Here is a 20,688-nt window from a genome sequence, read left to right as displayed (position 1 = left end):
GCAAGCGCAGCCATGGCTGGAGGAAGGATCCCCCACATAGGGCTTTGGCTTCGGCGGCCCTGGATTGTTGTTTACAAAAAGAACAGAGGACCCACAGTTTGGGAGCGAGACCGACCAGGGTCTAAAGGATATCTCTTGGCTCCAAGAGGAACTGCTGGATCTCTTGGAGGAGACCTGGCTGCTGGACGATCTGGATTTTATAATTGACCAGGAAGGGGCACTGGTCAAGGAATACAAGAGGCTGCTGGATCTCGCTAAGCAGCATTCCAGAGGCATACAGATCTGGGGTGCAGCCCTCTGGGATTCATGGAGCTTGACTGTGGAGGAGTTGCAGCAAAGAGAAAGGGAACCAGGGCTCTCGGATCCTGATCAGCAGTCTGGCTCTGAGATTATAGACTGGGACAAGGGAGAGATGGATGTTGATAACTCTCCCCAGCGGCAGAGCCATCCCCTGGGAGCAGAGGTAGTCGTCCTCCCTCCCCGTAAACAGAACCCCTTCCTGGGAGAGGAGACAGTCGGTCTCTCTCCCCAGCGGCAGAGCCAGGAACCGGGAGAGGAGACAGTTGGTCTCTCTCCCCAGCGGCAGAGCCATCCCCTGGGAGCGGAGGTAGTCATCCTCCCTCCCCGTAAACATAACCCCTTCCTGGGAGAGGAGACAGTCGGTCTCTCTCCCCAGCAGCAGAGCCAGGAGCCAGGAGAGGAGACAGTCAGTCTCTCTCCCCAGCGGCAGAGCCATCCCCTGGGAGCGGAGGTAGTCATCCTCCCTCCCCGTAAACAGAACCCCTTCCTGGGAGAGGAGACAGTCGGTCTCTCTCCCCAGCGGCAGAGCCAGGAGCCGGGAGAGGAGACAGTCGGTCTCTCTCCCCAGTGGCAGAGCCATCCCCTGGGAGCGGAGGTAGTCGTCCTCCCTCCCCGTAAAAAGAACCCCTTCCTGGGAGAGGAGACAGTCGGTCTCTCTCCCCAGCGGCAGAGCCAGGAGCTGGGAGAGGAGACAGTCAGTCTCTCTCCCCAGCGGCAGAGCCATCCCCTGGGAGCGGAGGTAGTCGTCCTCCCTCCCCGTAAACAGAACCCCTTCCTGGGAGAGGAGACAGTCGGTCTCTCTCCCCAGCGGCAGAGCCAGGAGAGGAGACAGTCGGTCTCTCTCCCCAGCGGCAGAGCCATCCCCTGGGAGCAGAGGTAGTCGTCCTCCCTCCCCGTAAACAGAACCCCTTCCTGGGAGAGGAGACAGTCGGTCTCTCTCCCCAGCGGCAGAGCCAGGAGCCGGGAGAGGAGACAGTCGGTCTCTCTCTCCAGCGGCAGAGCCATCCCCTGGGAGCAGACATAGTCTTCCTCCCTCCCCATAAACAGAACCCCTTCCCGGGAGAGGAGACAGTCAGTCTCTCTCCCCAGCGGCAGAGCCAGGAGCCGGGAGAGGAGACAGTCGGTCTCTCTCCCCAGCGGCAGAGCCAGGAGCCGAGAGAGGAGACAGTCGGTCTCTCTCCCCAGCGGCAGAGCCACCCCCTGGGAGCGGAGGTAGTCATCCCCCCTCCCCATACAGAGAAGCCCTTGCAGGGAGAGACGGGTATCGATATCTCTCCCCAGCGGCTGAACCCCTTCCTGGGAGAGGAGACAGTCAGTCTCCCTCCCCAGTGGCAGAGCCAGGAGCTGGGAGAGAAGACAGTCGGTCTCTCTCCCCAGCGGCAGAGCCATTCCCTGGGAGAGGACATAGTCTTCCTCCCTCCCTGTAAACAGAACCCCTTCCCGGGAGAGGAGACAGTCGGTCTCTCTCCCCAGCGGCAGAGCCGGGAGAGGAGACAGTCGGTCTCTCTCCCCAGCGGCAGAGCCAGGAGCTGAGAGAGGAGACAGTCGGTCTCTCTCCCCAGCGGCAGAGCCATCCCCTGGGAGCGGAGGTAGTCGTCCCCCCTCCCCATACAGAGAAGCCCTTGCAGGGAGAGATGGGTATCGATATCTCTCCCCAGTGGCCAAATTCTTTTCTGGGAGTGGAGACAGTCGGTCTCTCTCCCCAGCGGCAGCACAGTTTCCCATGGAGCAGAGGTAGCAGACCTCCCTCCCCAGCAGTAGATCTCCTTCTCGGGAGAGGAGACAGACGGTCTCTCCCCTCAGTAGCTTGGCAGGGTCTATACCCTTTTCTTGTCCTGGAGTATATCTCACAGGGGGCAGGCCAGGGGGGTACCCGCTCATGCAGTTGGTGCCACAAGTTTGGGCACCCGAGTTTTGACTGCCCCACCAAGGAGCCACATCCACCAACAGTCTGGGGTGGGTATACAGCCGGGAAACCGGTACTGGCTTTGTTTGTGGGTGGGTCAGCCGGTACTCAACAGAGTGTCACAGAGGGAAACAGTTTGGCCATGGAACTTAAGGACACTGGAACTTGTGGAACAGCAATTGTTTGTGAGCCGGTCTTAGCAAACTTGTTTGGGACTTTGCATTTTGTGACTATCCCTGCGTCCAGGGCGCAGATTATAAACGCCAGCAGAAACCCCCCAGGATGCCCCAAGCTCAGGAGAGATGGGATAACCTCTCTCAGCAACCGAGAAGTGGAGGGCGACTGTCGGACAGCCCCAGGCCGACCCGTTAAGGGTCTAGCCGGGTCTGCTGAACTGGAGGGGGGAGATGTCACGGATATCAGACGGCTAAGGCTACCCCCCACCCCCCTACAACCTCACCCCTGTTGTTTCTCAGTGGTTTTGGGCTCCTCAGAGCAACCACCATCTCTGGAAGCTGTTTGTTTGCTTTGTGTTGGCTTGTTTTTGTGTTCAGAGAAAAGTTGGTGTATGACCAGGAAAACCCTCCTAGGCTGGCCAGGCTCCTGGAACTCCCGGTCGGCCACAGGACAGCAGAACACCCGCTAACTTTAACCCAGGTTGCTCCAGCAACCATGTGCCCCAGAGCTCCGTTCTTTTGGGGATTAGTAGCCCCTGGGGAGTACAAGGGGTGGGGGAATTGCCGGAGTGGAGCTCCTTTTGGAACTGGGGGTTTTGGACACCCCTATCCCCATAAATTCAACGGACTGTAACTCCGGTCCCCAGTAACGAATCATGCTGATTTTTGGACTGTGGCATCTGGGGACTCAGAGCTTTAAAATGACACACTGAAAGTGCCGCCGCTCCACCGGAATCATCCGAAACCGCCACTCCTATGTATTGGGATTATGTGAGACTGTGGCTCCTATGGAGGTGCCGGGCTGTCTAGAGGGGCGGGAATGGCGGGAAAATAGTGGGATTGTGCAGGGTCTTATCAAGATGAGCTGACTGTATAAAAGGAGTGTGTGTTTTCAATAAAATGAGTTCCTGTTAAACCTGAATGCTAGGCTGTCTAGTTATTTGGGTTTGCTCCAGCTACAATCACTTTTCCTGGGCTACATAGCAGCCTGTTCCAGGCAGAGGAAGGACACTCTGACAGAGCTACCTAGTCTGGTAGCTGGAGTCTGCCACAGGGTGGGACCCTGAGTACTGTGCTGTCAGGCATCAGGGGTGGCTACAGGCTGTGGTCACTTGCCAGCTACATAGCTGCAATCGGCAGGGAGGAAGCAGGACCCGTTTGGCGGAGCTACCGAGTCGGGGTAGCCAGGGGTATCCGTCACATAGACCTCCCCCGATAGGAGGAGTTACAGGGATGAAAGTGCTAAGAATAGTACTACTTAACACAACCTAGTTACCATGGGTCCCAGACCGCATGTTTTGTTATTATACTTTGTCAGGGTAATCATGCAGGCCATATAGACCTCCCTTCATAGGGGGAGTAACAGGGATTAAAGTTCTAAGAATAGTACTACTTAACACAACCTAGTTACCATGGGTCCCACACCGCATGTTTTGTTGTTATACTTTGTCAGGGTAATCATGCAGGCCATATAGACCTCCACTGAAAGGGGAGTAAGAGGGATTAAACTGCTAAGAAAAGTTTTACTTTACACAACCTAGTTACCACGGGTCCCAGACCGCATGTCTTGTTGTTATACTTTGTCATGGTAATTATGCAGGCCATATAGACCTCCCCCGATAGGAGAAGTTACAGGGATGAAAGTGCTAAGAATAGTACTACTTAACACAACCTAGTTACCATGGGTCCCAGACCGCATGTTTAATTATTATACTTTGTCAGGGTAATTATATATCTAACTATCAATCTATGTATATCTATCCTATCTATCTATCTCGTGTCCAGACTGTTTTGAGACAGCCACTTGTGTTTTTGACAAATTTGAAGTAGGAGGACAGACCAATCATCTTCTTCCATCTCCCTGTTCCAAAAATGCAGGTCATATAGACCTCCCCCGATAGGGGGAGTAACAGGTAGTAGTAAACTGCTAAGAATAGTACTACTTAACACACCACGGGTCCCAGACCGCATGTCTTATTGTTATACTCTGTCAGGGAAATTATATATCTTTCAAATCTATCTATTTATCTATCAAATCGATCTAACTATCAAACGTATCTATCAAATGTATATTGCATCTATTGATCAATGTAATTTGTATCTATAGAATGTATATTACATCTTTTGATTGATGTAATTCATATCTATCAAATGTATATTGCATCTTTGGATCGATAACATTCGTATATATCAAATGGATATTGCATCTATTGATCGATGTAATTTGTATCTATCAAATGTATATTGCATCTATTGATCTATGTAATTTGTATCGATCATATGTATATTGCATCGATTGAGCTATGTAATCTATGTATCTATATATCAAATCTATCTATCTCGTGGTTGTGCAAATGGACTGTTTGCGGTTGTTTGCGGTGCGTTACACTTGGAGTTTGGTCTGTCACTGTGAAGCGGGCGTAACCCTTACACTACCTGATCGATACGACATCATTACTGATGTTTTAAAGCACATTATTGCAAACAATTTTGGAATGTTAGGTGATTTAGGCCCTTTATGGGTTAAAATCAGACTCTGCATCAACTATGTAATTTTCCATGGGAGTTTTGACATGGATCCCCCTCCAGCATGCCACAGTCCAGGTGTTAGTATCCTTGAAACAACTTTTCCATCACTATTGTGGCCAGAAAGAGTCCTTGTGGGTTTTAAAGTTTGCCTGCCTATTGAAGTCAATGGCGGTTCGCGCGGTTCGCGACATCACTAGGTGGAAGTAGAAAAAAAGGGGGATGGAAATGTGAACCCTAGGAGCAGACAGATGTTTTATCAGGGGCAATATCCTGCAAGGGGTCATTTCTAGGGGGGCACTGGGCATTATCGTTAAAATGAAAACGCAGCAGCTGTTCGTATCTATCTCTCTTCATAATCCCTGGAAAAAGAGGGGTAGCCCGGATGGGGTTCTGGTTCCAGTAGGAAAGTATAATTAGTTTATTGACTATGTCCATTAACAATACCGGTGCCCAAATCTTTTTAATTTCAGATAGGTCAGTGGGGTGCCAGGTATTTTTTTCTGAAAGATAATGGCTGGCATATAACTTTTTTTTTTTTAGCAACTATATTTTCAAACATGTCATCTGTGAGAAACAAGTGAAATAATTAATCATCTCACAAACTGTAACGTTGGTTGTGATGCCAGGAGTTGCTGTAAATGGGGGTATTTCAGGGGCAGTTACATTTGGGGATAGCCAATTTGCATTGGATATTGTTGGATGCCTCCTCGTAGTTGGTGGTAGGCATGAAGCTATCAAATAAGGTAGATAAGGTTTCACTCCCTGAATCTTGTGTAAGGCGTAAGCTTCTGCTATATAGTGTGATGTCATAGGGGAAGTTTATTTATTATTATTCCTAACAGTAAATCCCTCAACCCACCCACCAATTCCACTTCACTTCACCACCCCCCAGTTACCTTCCCCCGGTTCCCTCCCCAAAAAAAATTTAATATATAAACTAACAAAAAAGAGAAAAAAACAGGGAAGGATCTCAAACAAAGGGCAGTGGTCAGCAACAGCAAGAAAGGGCTGGAAAGGGTTAAAAACTTAAAAATGTAAGGAAATGGTTAAACTGCAACTAACCACCCAAAAAAAATAATACCCCAAATTTACTTATCAGTACTATTGTACTGATCAGACTGATCACAGTAAAAATGCTGTGATCAGGAGTGAAAATGTTAATTTATTTGACCGCCAGGCACACAAAATAGTCAAATTGTGGTAACAATATAATACACATTGTTCCCATTGTATTACATCATGAGCGCAGTGTATAACAGTGTGGGAACATGTTTTGTTGTTGTTGTTTTTTAACAGTGACACTGGAGGGTCTCTATACATTATAAGAGCAAAGTATGGTTAAAAAAAAATATAAGTATAAAAATGACTGCTGTGCTATACTACTATATCCCACAATCCATTACTCACAGAGAATAAAGATTGTTTTACCTAGTAATGATTATAAATTGAAAGTCTGATATCATTACTATTAGTTAAATTCTTATAAATAATGATTTACTCTCTCAAATAATCTTGTTTTATTGACAGGTTCCTTTAATGGTTATATGCAAAATTCCCACTAGATGGCATTATAGTACAATAATTATCAACATGACAGCTATCAGTGACTCTTCATTCATATATACAACTTATCCTATAATATAAAAGGCCAAGTGTGTTTGTCCGAAGCTGTCATGCGCAGTAGAGACATCGCAAGGACAAACACACCTGGCCTTAGACAAACACACCTGATCTGCTGTCTGCTGCAAGAACGATGGGCAGCGGGCGGGGCCGGACGGGGCTGGATGTGGTGGGGGCGTGAGCAAGCGCAGTCAGGAGCGGCCATGGTGGGGGCGTGACTGGGCAGGAGTGGGCGTGAGCACAAAAGAGAGGGGGAAGAGAGAGCAAAAGAGAGGGGGAGAGAGAGCAAAAGAGAGGGGTAGAGAGAGAGAGAGAGAGCAAAAGAGAAGGGGAGAGAGAGCAACAGAGAGGGGAGAGAGAGCAAAATAGAGGGGGAGAGAAGGAGAGAGCGAGCAAAAGAGAAAGAGAGAGCGAGCAAAAGAGAGGGGGAGAGCGAGCAAAAGAGAGGGGGGTGGAGAGAGCGCAAAATAGAGGGGGGAGAGAGACAGCAAAAGAGAGGGGGAGAGAGAGAACAAAAGAGGGGGAGAGAGCAAAGAGGGGGAGAGAGAGCAAAAGAGAGGGGGAGAGAGAAGAGAGCAAAAGAGTGGGGGTGGAGAGAGCGCAAAATAGAGGGGGGAGAGAGAGTGAGAGACAGCAAAAGAGAGGGGGGAGAGAGAGAACAAAAGAGAGGGGGGAGAGAGTAAAAGAGAGAGGGGAGAGAGAGCGCAAAAGAGAAGGGGAGAGAGAGCAAAAGAGTGGGGAGAAAAAGAGGGGGGGAGAGAGAGAGACCAAAAGAGATGGGGAGAGAGAGCAAAAGAGAGGAGGGAGAGAAAGCAAGAGAGGGAAGAGAGCAAAAGAGAGGGGGGAGAGAGCAAAAGCGAGGGGGGGAGAGAGCAAAAGAGAGGTGGGGAGAGCAAAAGAGAGGGGGGGAGAGAGAGCAAAAGAGAGGGGGGAGAGAGAGAGCAAGGGGTGGGACCACTGTACTGCAAAAAATGGCCTGTGTACACAGGCTTAAGGACTAGCATACAATAAAAGATCTTATACAAACACATTTGGATAAAAGCAGTTTGTTTTTTAAGATTTTTTTTATTGCACAAATATAATTTACAACACAAATACATTTATACATACATTTAAATTACAACTTCCTAGTAGTTTACATTTTATGAAACCACAAACATCTGCTTTTTCATTATACTGTATTATAATTTTTTTAGTCCAATAAATATGTGAAAGTAAGTAGAGTAAGGACTAAAAGGAACATATTCGAAGGTAAAATGATTTTGTAAGTCCTAATACCTCCCCAGGCCAATATTTAGACGTTTCCATAGGATTAAGGCTACATTTACACTAGAGAAGCCAATGGGGCATATTTATCAAGGTCTGGCAGACCTGATCCAACAGTGCGGATCAGGTCCACCAGACCTCGCTGAATAAGACCTCGCCGTATTCAGCATTGCACCAGCAGCTTACAAGAGCTGCTGGTGCAACGCCGCCCCCTGCTGACTCGGTGTCAATCAATCCGATCGTACTCGATCAGGTTGTATTGTGGCGATGTGTGTCCGCCTGCTCAGAGCAGGCGGACAGGTTATGGAGCAGCGGTCTTTGTGACCGCTGCTTCATAACTGCTGTTTCTGGCGAGTCTGCAGGCTCGCCAGAAACACGGGGCATTAAGCTCCATACGGAGCTTGATAAAAATGCCCCAATGAATGAAATATATACCCATTGACTTACCAATCCAATTAGTCACGGGAATATGCAGATTTTTTTTCCAGGGGAATGTTATTATAACCAGATGTTAATGTATATAATTGTATATTGGAGCAATATTCACTCCTCTGAATGCCTATACAAATAGGCCTAGATTACAAGTGGAGCACAATCATTACTGCGAAAAGAGCAAAGGTGAATGCGAGTATTACCGCTAGATCACACAATATAACTACATGGAAAAAAATATTACAACCTGTAACTAACAGTCCATTTACTGTTAATGACGAGAGCCAAGTGGAAATGACATGTTTAGCCTTTGTACTTGAGTGATAATAATATTAATGCGGGAAATATTAACCAAAGTGAAAGGCTCTGGTAAAGTCATTGTGACTGTTCATACAGAACTTCATAAACCACAAAACTGTCCTCTTAGGTTTTATTTTCACACCTTTTACAATGAACATTAATTTTGTGCATAGAAAAAAAGCCACACTAATGCCGTTTTAGATGTATTTAAAGTGACAGTCTGTACAATAACTTGTGATACCAGCTGCAGGTTTTAAAATCTATGGGAAATTGTGTCTTTAGGTATAGTTTCTGCTCTACAAAGCACAAATTAATTGCATACTTTAACATAAATGTTTATTATGACAATTTGTGAATTAAATATTGAAAAAGTTTAATATTAGTTCATTTTTAGTTTAATATTGGCTTATATTTTAACTGGGTGGTCAATAAAATTAGCCGTGTGGTTGCCCATTAAAAGGAACACTGCTGTCTATGCTAAAATAAACCTAAAACCAATCAAATGGGCTGAGCCTGCAGGGAGCGCAGATTTCATTAGCTTATCTATATATTTACATAAAATCTTCCTTATCTTTTCTCCCACAAGTTCAGTGAGACCAGAACTTAAAGAGAACAATGGAAAAATGAACATTTTATTATCTCTTTGTCCCATGCACCCCTACTGGGAGCATGTTTTTTTCTAAACATCCTTGTTTATACAGCCTTTCTATTACCAGTACTTAAGTATTGAAATTCACAGTATAGCTGTGGATACAACAGGCAAAAGCAGCTATTTCAAATAAATGTAAAGGGGCTATTTGTAAACAATTAAATGCACTCCAGCAGGTAAAATGTGTAATTGGAAACATTAAAGGGGAGAGAAAAATAAATCTCAGTACACTGTCTAGATTCATTAAGGCTATTTTTGAATGTACATTACTTCATGTTGTGATGTGGTGACAATAACATATATAATTAGAGGTTGTGAAATCAATGGTATTTGTTTTTGAAAATAAATTACATTAGTGTTCAATACATTCAAGCTGGGACATTATGGGTATACAGTACATGTGTGTATGATGTGTCATTTATATGTTTTTTTAAAAAGGCACCATTTATACCATTGAAATTAATATTTTTTACACCATAACATTGCCAAAATAAAACCTTTTTTTTTTACAATAAATTAGCTTAGAATTTTGTTTTATAATAAAGACAATAAATTACACATTATATAAACATGCCCTGTATACCCATTATGCCCCAGCTTGAATGTGTCAATTATCCACTAACAAGTTTTACTATTCTATTGGACGTGAAAAAGGTAATTTCATGCATGGAAATTGCTATTGTCATTTCACACGGTACAACACTTGTAAGTAATATTCATGCTGAATAGCTCTTGTATTGGTGCTTTGCATTTGTATATAAGGTGTAACTGGTAGGTTTTTGGTAACTTCACAATAGGAACCAGGTTACTTTCAGCTCTGGTAACTTGCGCTTTAGTGATACTATCAACTTTTAATACAAGTGCACAGATGCCCGCGAGATATAGCGCTGCGGAATCTGTTGGCGCTCTACAAATAACCGATAATAATAATATACACAGTATGATTTCACTAAAGCACAATTTATGCTAGAAATCTTAAGCAAAATACAGCTCCACTTGTAATCTAAGCCATAGTTTCTATAATATAGCCGATAAGTTTTTAACAACACAAAATAGTATTTGCAACTTTATTCATTTACAAATTAAAGGGACAGTAAAGTCAAAATTAAACTTGTCTTTCGGATAGTGCATGCAATTTTAAACAAATTTTCAATTTACTTATGTTATCAAATTTGCTTCATACTCTTGGTATCTTTTATTGAAGAGTAAAACTAGGTAGGCTGATAAGAGCTCAGGAGTGTGCACGTGTCTTTAGTAATCTATGGCTGAAGTGTTTTATTGTCTTAATATTATAGCAAGTAATACATTACCTAACTGTAATTCAGTTTTAGTTCTGTGGAATGATAATGAACTACTTGAGCCCTTTCATGTGTATGTTCAAATTAATTCAGTTACAGCAGAACATTTCAGAACATAATAGAGTTCTAAACATGAAATTTGGTCATTTTTTATGCTTTTTAAAGGGATATAAAAAAAAATTGAATTTGAGTAGTAGTTTATTATAAATTCACATAGCCTTGTTTTTTTCTGTTCTTGTGCTCAAATAGAATTTTCTTGTTAGGCTTGTGGATGCCTGTGTGGTTTTTTTTTTACCCAGCAGAACTGTGGGAGTGTGCGCACTTAGCCAAAGCACATTAGTACACCAGTATCACTTAATACAAATATAAATTTCCTCTTCATTAGAGTTTATATTTAAACAGTTATAAATTAAACTTTTTCATGCACAAAAATATGTTGCTGCTGCCCATTTACATGCACAATATAATTTATTCTACTACACTGTACCTTTAGTTCACAGTTATCAGCCCCCAGATTAAATCAGGTACAGTTAATTTCAGTTCATTATACATTGTGTCCTGATAATTTTTCCTGATATTTAACACTACGCGCTCCATTTATGAAGCAGCGGGTCCGTCTGAAATGGAAGTTAAGTTAACTTGGCCGCCACCTTTTAAATAGTGGACTGAAATCATCCCGTTCCGATCGGGATGATTGACGGACCCTGCTAGCCACCGGTGAGCAGGGGGCAGCATTGCACAAGCATTTCACCATTGCTTGTGCAATGTTAAATGCAGGCAGCGTATGCTGTTGGCATTTAGCGAGGTCGAGCAGACATGATTCGCTACAGGGAATCATGTCCGCTCACCCTTTATTAGATCTACCCCTATATCTTTTTATTTGACCTCAAATTCAGGATGATAAAAAAGCTTATTTAAAAGTGCTACAGGATTTTATTATTTTACTGTTATGTGAACAGAACTATATACTTAAACTGCAATAGACAGACTAGCGAGTAGGTATGTGCATTTATTAGTTTACAGCATTCGTTTAGTGAAACAAATGCCACAAATGGCTGCAGTCTGAAGTATTCGGCTATTGTTGGTACGGGATTTATTAGAGAAAAAGTGCAACCCAAAAATAACTGTGCAAATCCAGATATGTGTGTGTTGCACTTAATAAATCCAGTTCTGAAAATAGCAGAATACTGCAGTTTTTAGACATGAGCTTTCAGATTTTAAACAAATTCAAAATACCATTAATTTTGTTGTATTCTTTCATTAATTTCTAAATGAAAAATGAGCAATTAATTTAATGAATAAACAAACATGAACAACAAATGAAGGCTCAGAAAAAAAAATTGTTCCTTCATTCATGTAGTTAAAACATTCCTCCAAAGGCGGAAAAGGTTTCAGAAGTTAAAATTTACACTATTCATTAACTATAGCCAGCAATGTCCTTGTTCGGTGATTGATTCCTGTGTCAGCCAATATGTATTTAAGCTTCCCTTTTTTTCTTGCTGGCTTGTAGCAGTAGCACTAGCTACTACTTGAACGTCATGTAGGTTTAAAAATACGAGGTTAACAAAAAACGATCCCAAGAACTAAATGTGAATGAAGAAAATATTTTTTCATGACAAATAATTTGTCTGAATGTTTTTTGTCTAGGCTCATGTCTATTAAATATATAGCTAACATCAGCTCCAGATCTGCTGACCAAGAGCTAAACATTGAGGGTGACTGGCAGCTATGTACATATGCTGCCTCTGATTTGCTGAGCAGCCAAATTAAATTTTCTGGTGAAAACTGGTGGTAACATAAAACATCTCCATAGACTTTAATGGAGATTCTTGTTGGTACCACCAGTCTACAACAGCAAAGGAAACTCCTCCTATGTGTTTAATATCTTTCCTGGTGATAAAGACAAAGTTCTGTTCACACAGTAGCACAAAAATCAAAGAATGTTTTAATATTGCTTCTTTAATTGTATTTCAATATTTACTAATGTTCAAAATTGAAACTTCTTCACCTTTCGGATGAGTATTTTTAATTAAATCTTCCTGTGCTTCCTTTGCAAAGATCAAATATTTTACTTACAATATCCCTAGTTTATCATAGTGTTTATTCAGGCAAACAGAGCATGCATTTTAATACATTTATGATTTTACACCATGAATTCCAATACTGCTCTCCACCATCCTTGGTAACTCTAAGTATTGGATTTTTTTTATGTACTGTGCCAGTCATATTTTTGGGTAAATAGACATCATTTATAGCAGATGTTTAACATAAGCGAAATGCAACAAAGTTCTGCAGAAAATTCGTTTTGAGGTTTTGATGAACATTAAAATGTGAGTTTGCCTTTGATAAATAGCAGATTGGATTTTTACCAGACCTGTGACAAATTCATGGTTGTATGCAATAAAATCTGATCAATCCAAAGTCCCATTGAAGTATATGATGAGCCGTTATGATGAAATCATGGTTATTCATGTCCAAAATCTCAGCAGTTCTGAAAATTCATTTCTTTAGGAGTCATTTTTAGTACATGTTGCATTTTCTACAGAGGAAGCATCTATGGTAATTTCAGTACTATCAGTAAAACAGGGTGGAGTATATAGATCCTGAAACAGCATAACGTTGGTATCCTTCCATGTTCTGTATTTCGTTGAGGTAAGTTCATTGTCTTGCAGTAGCTGATTAATCATGGCCAGGTCATGTTCTTTACACTTTACAGCAAAACAGAAAATGGATGTTTGAGTTAGTAACAGTTACAAGGCATTCAAATGGTTTTGTGCTTAAAGGGACACTGAACCCAATTTTTTTTCTTTCGCAATTCAGATAGAGCTTGCAATTTTAAGTAACTTTCTAATTTACTCCTATTATAATTTTTTCTTTGTTCTCTTGCTATCTTTATTTGAAAAAGAATGCATCTAAGCTTTTTTTATTGGTTCAAACTCTGGAAAGCACTTTTTTATTGGTGGATGAATTTATCCACCAATCAGCAAGAACAACCCAGGTTGTTCGCCAAAAATGGGCCGGCATCTTAACTTACATTCTTGCATTTCAAATAAAGATACCAAGAGAATGAAGAAAATGTAATAATACGAGTAAATTAGAAAGTTGCTTAAAATGTCCTGCTCTATCTGAATCACGGAAGAAAAAAATTGGGTTCAGTGTCCCTTTAAAGGACTTCCATAATTAACAATTGCATAATAAAAAGACAATGAAGTAATTATTTTTCTTCTGACAAAAAGATCCCCCCCCCCCTCCATTTTGTGGCCCCCTGTATCATGTGACAGCTATCAGCCAACATAGGCTAGTATGTATATTAAATAAGTCCAACCATGTTTAAAAGGTATTTTGCTCCCATGAGACTATCTAGATCAGAAATCTTCAAACTTGGCCCAACAGAGGTTTTGGAACTACATCAGCTGGCTGAACATCATGGGAAATGTAGTTCCAAAACCTCTGGAGGGCCAAGTTTGAGGATGTCTGACCTAGATTCACCTAATGGATGTGCTGGCTCTCCTTGCAAGGTGCTTACATATGGTGTTCCCCTTATGGCATGAGAAAAAATCCTCAACATTGGGACAGGCGTCCCTTAGATTAACGTAATTGTATTTCAAAATCCAATATAATTTTTTACCTCTAGTACTATACAAGCTCACAAAAGCAAGACTTTTTTTAAGCTCCTTAAGAATACCCCCTACTAAGAAACCTATCCTTATCCCATTAGTTTTTCTATCCACCTTATTAAATTAATTATTATTTACTACTATTGTTATTTGTAATGTGCAGGAAAAAAGGTTAAAGAGACATGAAACCTAATTTTCTTTCATGTAATTGGCAAGAGTCCATGAGCTAGTGACATATGGGATATACAATCCTACCAGGAGGGGCAAAGTTTCCCAAACCTCAAAATGCCTATAAATACACCCCTCACCACACCCACAATTCAGTTTTACAAACTTTGCCTCCTATGGAGGTGGTGAAGTAAGTTTGTGCTAAGATTTCTACATTGATATGCGCTTCTCAGCATTGTTGAAGCCCGATTCCTCTCAGAGTACAGCGAATGTCAGAGGGACGTGAAGGGAGTATCACCTATTGAATACGATGATTTCTCTAACGGGGGTCTTTTTCATGGGTTCTCTGTTATCGGTCATAGAGATTCATCTCCTACCTCCCTTTTCAGATTGACGATATACTCTCAAATTTACCATTACCTCTACTAAGAACTGTTTTAGTACTGGTTTGGCTATCTGCTATATGTGGATGGGTGTCTTTTGGTAAGTATGTTTTTTATTACTTAAGGCACCCCAGCTATGGTTTGGCACGTTATGCATTTATATAAAGTTCTAAATATATGTATTGTACTTATATTTGCCATGAGTCAGGTTCATGTATTTCCTTCTGCAGACTGTCAGTTTCATATTTGGGAATATAAACACTTTAAGAAATTTATTTCTTACCTGGGGTTTAGTCTTTTTCAATTTGACTACTTTTTGCATTTGCGGGTATTAGGCCCGCGGGTGCGTCAAATGTTAGACTTTATTGCGTCATTTTTGGCGCAAACTTTTTTGGCGCGGAAAAATACGTTTTTGACGCAACTTCGTCATTTCCGGCATCATACGTGACGCCGAGACCTTTCACACGGCGGCGTCATTAGTGACGCAAGTGTGTCATTTCCGGTCATTTTTGGCACCAAAAAAGTTTACGTTACGTTGTGCGTCATACTTGGCGCCAATTTTTCTTCATTATTTCAATACCCCATTGTTGTTTGCCTCCTGCTTTCTTTTCTATCAAGAGGCCTATGCTTTTGCATTTTTTCCCATTCCTGAAACTGTCATTTAAGGAAATAGATAATTTTGCTTTATATGTTGTTTTTTCTCTTACATTGAGCAAGATGTCCCAATCTGATCCTGCCTCTGAAGTTTCTGCTGGAACATTGCTGCCTGACATGGGTTCTACAAAAGCTAAGTGCATTTGTTGTAAAATTGTAGAAATTATTCCACCGAATGTCATTTGTAATAGTTGTCATGATAAACTTTTACATGCAGATAGTGTTTCTATCAGTAATAGTACATTGCCAGTTGCAGTTCCTTCAACTTCTAATGTGCATGATATACCTGTAAATTTTAAAGAATTTGTTTCTGATTCTATTATGAAGGCTTTGTCTGCATTTCCACCTTCTAATAAACATAAAAGGTCTTTTAAAACTTCTCATTTAGCTGATGAAATTTCAAATGACCAACAACATAATAATTCATCCTCTTCTGATGAGGATCTATCTGAAACAGAAGATCCTTCCTCAGATATTGACACTGACAAATCTACTTATTTATTTAAAATAGAGTATATGCGTTCTTTATTAAAAGAAGTGTTAATTTCTTTGGAAATTGAGGTAACCAGTCCTATTGACGTTCAGTCTAATAAACGTTTAAATGCTGTTTTTAAACCTCCTGTGGTTTCCCCAGGTGTTTTTCCCATTCCTGAGGCTATTTCTGATATGATTTCTAGGGAATGGAATAAGCCAGGTACTTCCTTTATTCCTTCTTCAAGGTTTAAGAGATTGTATCCTTTACCAGCAAAATCTATAGAGTTTTGGGAAAAGGTCCCCAAAGTTGATGGGGCTATTTCTACTCTTGCTAAACGTACCACTATTCCTATGGAAGATAGCACTTCCTTTAGGGATCCTTTAGATAGGAAACTTGAATCTTATCTAAGGAAGGCCTATTTATATTCAGGTCATCTTCTCAGACCTGCTATTTCTTTGGGTGATGTTGCGGCTGCATCAACTTTCTGGTTGGAAAATTTAGCGCAACATGAATTGGATTTTGACATATCTAGCATTGTTCGCTTACTGCAACATGCTAATCATTTTATTTGTGATGCAATTTTTGATATAATCAAAATTGATGTTAGATCCATGTCTTTAGCTGTATTAGCTAGAAGAGCTTTGTGGCTTAAATCTTGGAATGCTGATATGACATCTAAATCTAGATTACTATCTCTTTCTTTCCAAGGTAATAATTTATTTGGTTCTCAGTTGGATTCTATTATTTCAACTATCACTGGAGGAAAAGGAGTTTTTTTGCCTCAGGATAAAAAACCTAAGGGTAAATCTAAGGCTACTCACCGTTTTCGTTCCTTTCGTCAGAATAAGGAACAAAAACTCAATCCTCCTCCCAAGGAATCTGCTTCCAGTTGGAAGCCTTCCTCAAATTGGAATAAATCCAAGCCATTTAGGAAACCAAAGTCTGCCCCTAAGTCCACATGAAGGTGCGGCCCTCATTCCAGCTTAGCTGGTAGGGGGCAGATTAAGGTTTTTCATGGATTGTTGGATAAAATCTGTCCAAAATCATTGGATTCAGAGCATTGTCTCTCAAGGGTATCGAATAGGATTCAAAGTAAGACCTCCTGTGAGAAGATTTTTTCTCTCACGCATCCCTGTAAATCCAGTAAAAGCTCAGGCTTTTCTGAAGTGTGTTTCAGACCTGGAGTCTTCAGGGGTAATCATGCCAGTTCCTCTTCAGGAACAAGGTTTGGGGTTTTATTCAAACCTATTCATTGTACCAAAGAAAGAAAATTTGTTTAGACCAGTTCTGGATCTGAAAATTTTGAAACGTTATGTAAGAGTACCAACTTTGTACTGAGGGGTGTGATCAACCTGCGCTGGGAAAGTTACCAATAAACCACTGGGTAAATGGAGTATCCTCAAACTCCACAGAAAGGAATACAATAATACAATAGTAATAAGGATATTACTATAATAACCCCTGGCGCTAACATGTAGCTTAAATTGGTAATGCAAAGGTTCTAATTATTGTATACTATAAACAATAAATTACCTTAGTATGATGGAAATGATAATTCCTTACAAATATGTAAAAACTGGGTAGTTGATTAATAAACCCAAATTAAGGGATGTGCTTAAGGATGAACCAGAGTAATGGTGCAAGTAAAAAATAAACACATTTTATTACAGTCTTAATCGTGCACAAAAATACTTTTAAAACCAAATTTAAATAACACTCTGATCAGGCGTTTGACAATGTAGTATCAATAAAATCCCTAAAACCTCAAAATAAAATTGCATAAATAAAATAACAATAAAACAACAATGAGACAATCACTATCACAAATGATTAATTCGAGATAGAGAACAAAGATCCCATTGGAAACCAAGGAAGATCCACGTCAGCTGGAAGTTAGTGATGTTTTAACCGGAGACCGAAAATGCTCTATGAAGTCCCAGCTGTCTCTCTATAGCGGTCCTGGATTAGGTCACTGCTGGATGGATCCCCGAAATGAAGGAAACCTCTTGTCTTTTACAATCCGTATCAGCACTCGCGCCAGATAGACCAAACTGTGCTCTGGGTCTCTGTGCGGTCTCGACGCTGGTAATTAGTTCCAGTCACCTGTGTGTTAGAAAAGTGGGCGGAGCAACGCGTTTCAGCCCGGTCTGGGCCTTTGTCAAGCTCCTGATAGATGGGAGGTCAGGTCTTTTATACCGTCACCCCTGCATATGATTGGTTAGGCATTAATTCAAAACAAAGGGAATTGCGATACAGATACAAAATGATACATTTTTTCTATTGTTACTTTCTGCTCTTATTCATAATACATTTAAAGATGCACAATTTGCCCTTCAAATTTCAGCTTATTTGATGATCAATTTTAGATTCTTTTAAGATTAACAATCATTTTTATTTATAATGGATTCGTAGAAACATACAGAAAGGGGAAATTTATTTTCATTTTTCACTTGCACCCCCTATATTATCCCCTCCAAAGCACACCCCGCAGGGAAAAACAGGTTTTTTTAAAAGTTTTTTAAAAAAATATGGGTTATAATAGTCAAAAAACAACTCTCTATGTCAATTATATTGTCCCAGTATCAATTTATATTGCTTAAGTATAACCTAATAGAGAACCATACAGTAATCTAAACGGATATATTCAACAAATATAATTTTAAGTCCGCAATATAAATAAAAAAGTTAAGATAATTTACAAAACAAGCAAAACTAAAGGGAAAGGAACAAATAGGATTTATTCTCTAAGGAAACACCCTATATCGAAATCTAAGTTTAGGCCGTTCGGTTTAAGCGATTTTAGATCAAAAATCCATTTGGTCTCTTTTTTAAGTAATTCTGACTGTGCATTTCCCCCTCTCCAGTTCTTTTTCAACTTGTCTATACCCATATATGAAAAACACTTCATATCTCCCCCATTGCAGGTAATGAAGTGTTTTGGTATAGGGAGATCTTTGTTCCTATCTAAATCGTGATTTTCAATCGACCAGATATGTTCACGAATCCGGTCTCGTAGGGGTCTTTCTGATTCCCCTATATATTGCTTGCCACATTTACACTGTATTAGATAGATAACCGATTTGTCTGAGCACCTTATGGTGTCTCTAATTTTATAGGATTTTCCTGTAACAGTTGATTTGAATTCCTTTTCCTTTTTGGAGTGTTTACACGCCTTACAGGTTAGGCATGGAAAAAAACCTTTTAAGGTGTTACCTTTTAAATCCATTTGTTTTTCTTTATTCATAATCTTATGTCTATTTTTATTTTTATTTTCAGTTGGTGCTAGAATGGACTTTACGTTTCGAGCCTTCTTATAAATAATTTGTGGTTTTTTAGGGAGTAGAGAGCCTATGAGCTCATCGTTCTTTAGTATTCCCCAATGTTTTTTTAGTATTTTTTCTATCAGAAATTTATTATTACTATAATTTGTGATAAATGGAATAAATAAGTTATCATCTGCAGCTTGTTGAATTCTTTTAGGGTTTTTTTTATTTTTAAACCCATTTTTATTTACCAAATCACATCTATTTACTTGTCTTATTTCTTCTATCTTTTTATCATTATAGCCCCTATCTACAAATTTCTGTTTTAATTTTTCAGACTGACTATCAAAATCGGTTATATTTGTACAATTTTTCTTTATACGTAGGAACTGTCCTTTAGGAATATTGTCAATCCATCTTGGATGGTGACAGCTCGTGTGGTGGATATAGCTGTTTGCATCCACATTTTTAAAATGTGTTTTTGAATGTATTTGATTGTTCACAGGGAATAGTTCTAGATCTAAGAAATTCACACTTTTTTTGCTTTTTTCACAAGTAAAACGGAGATTCATCTCATTATTATTCATACTTTCAATAAACTCATTTAACCTAACTTCATCACCCCTCCAAATAATAAGGATGTCATCTATATAACGCTTGTAAGACACCAGGTTTGCTCCAAAGTTGGTATTGCTGAGAAAAAAATGTTCCCAAAAACCCATAAATAAATTTGCATAACTTGGAGCAAACCTGGTGCCCATTGCTGTTCCTCTTTCTTGATTAAAAAACTGAGAGTCATAACTGAAGAAATTATGCGTTAAAATGAATTTGATAGAGTCTATAAGGAAACCTTTTTGTTCCTCTTTCAAGGTCTCATCTTTGTCTAAGAAGTGTTTAACGGCTAATATACCGTCATGGTGATTTATACAGGTATATAATGACGTCACATCACACGTGGCAAGGAGGTAATCCTCCTGCCAGGTGATGGTGTCTACTAATTTCAGAACATCTGTAGAATCTTTTAAGTATGACGGTAATGTCCTGACATATTTTTGTAAAAAGATATCCAGATATTCCGATAAATGTGCTGTCAGGGATCCGATTCCTGAGATAATCGGCCGACCTGGTGGGTTAATAAGTGTTTTGTGAATTTTTGGCAAGCAATATAGTAGGGGAATTTTTGGAAATTTGGGTACTATATAGCCTCTCTCTTTGTCATTAAGTATTCCTTTGTCATGTGCAGAATCTATTAATTTTATTAATTCCTCATTGTATCTTTTCGTTGGATCACTCAGTAATTTTTTATAAGTGTCGTTATCTTTTACAATATTTTCACACATTATTTGATAGTCTGCCCGATCTAAGATGACTATTCCCCCGCCCTTGTCTGCGGGCTTTATAATTATATCATCCATCTCCAATTCACTAATGATCATTAGTTGTTTCCTACTTAGATTGCTATATGTTTTATTTATTTTATCCTCAGTCAGATTTTCAATGTCCCTCAGGATCAATTTCTCAAATGTCTCTATTATAGGGCCTTTCTCATGCTTGGGATAAAATACAGACTTGCTTCTTAGGTCTGTATGTATATATTCACTATTATTGGTTAAAGTATCCCCACAATAGTGGGGCACAAGTTATCCCTCACC

The 20,688-nt window shown here is 40.4% G+C and overlaps 1 protein-coding gene across 2 annotated transcripts in view; it reads right to left on the bottom strand.

The window, feature by feature from the left end:
* Window positions 1-7,576: 7,576 nt before the first annotated feature.
* The window catches only part of IPCEF1 (interaction protein for cytohesin exchange factors 1), a 326,897-nt gene continuing 313,785 nt past the window's right edge, over window positions 7,577-20,688 (bottom strand). For both annotated transcript variants that reach the window (XM_053710985.1, XM_053710984.1), the window contains one exon: window positions 7,577-13,184. In XM_053710985.1, coding sequence (XP_053566960.1) covers window positions 12,984-13,184 — 201 coding nt within the window. In that variant the 3' untranslated portion in view covers window positions 7,577-12,983. The remainder of the gene's footprint in view (window positions 13,185-20,688) is intronic.

The sequence above is a fragment of the Bombina bombina genome, chromosome 4 (assembly GCF_027579735.1).
Source record: "Bombina bombina isolate aBomBom1 chromosome 4, aBomBom1.pri, whole genome shotgun sequence".
Taxonomy (NCBI): domain Eukaryota; kingdom Metazoa; phylum Chordata; class Amphibia; order Anura; family Bombinatoridae; genus Bombina; species Bombina bombina.
This window is presented reverse-complemented; position numbering and strand designations above follow the sequence as displayed.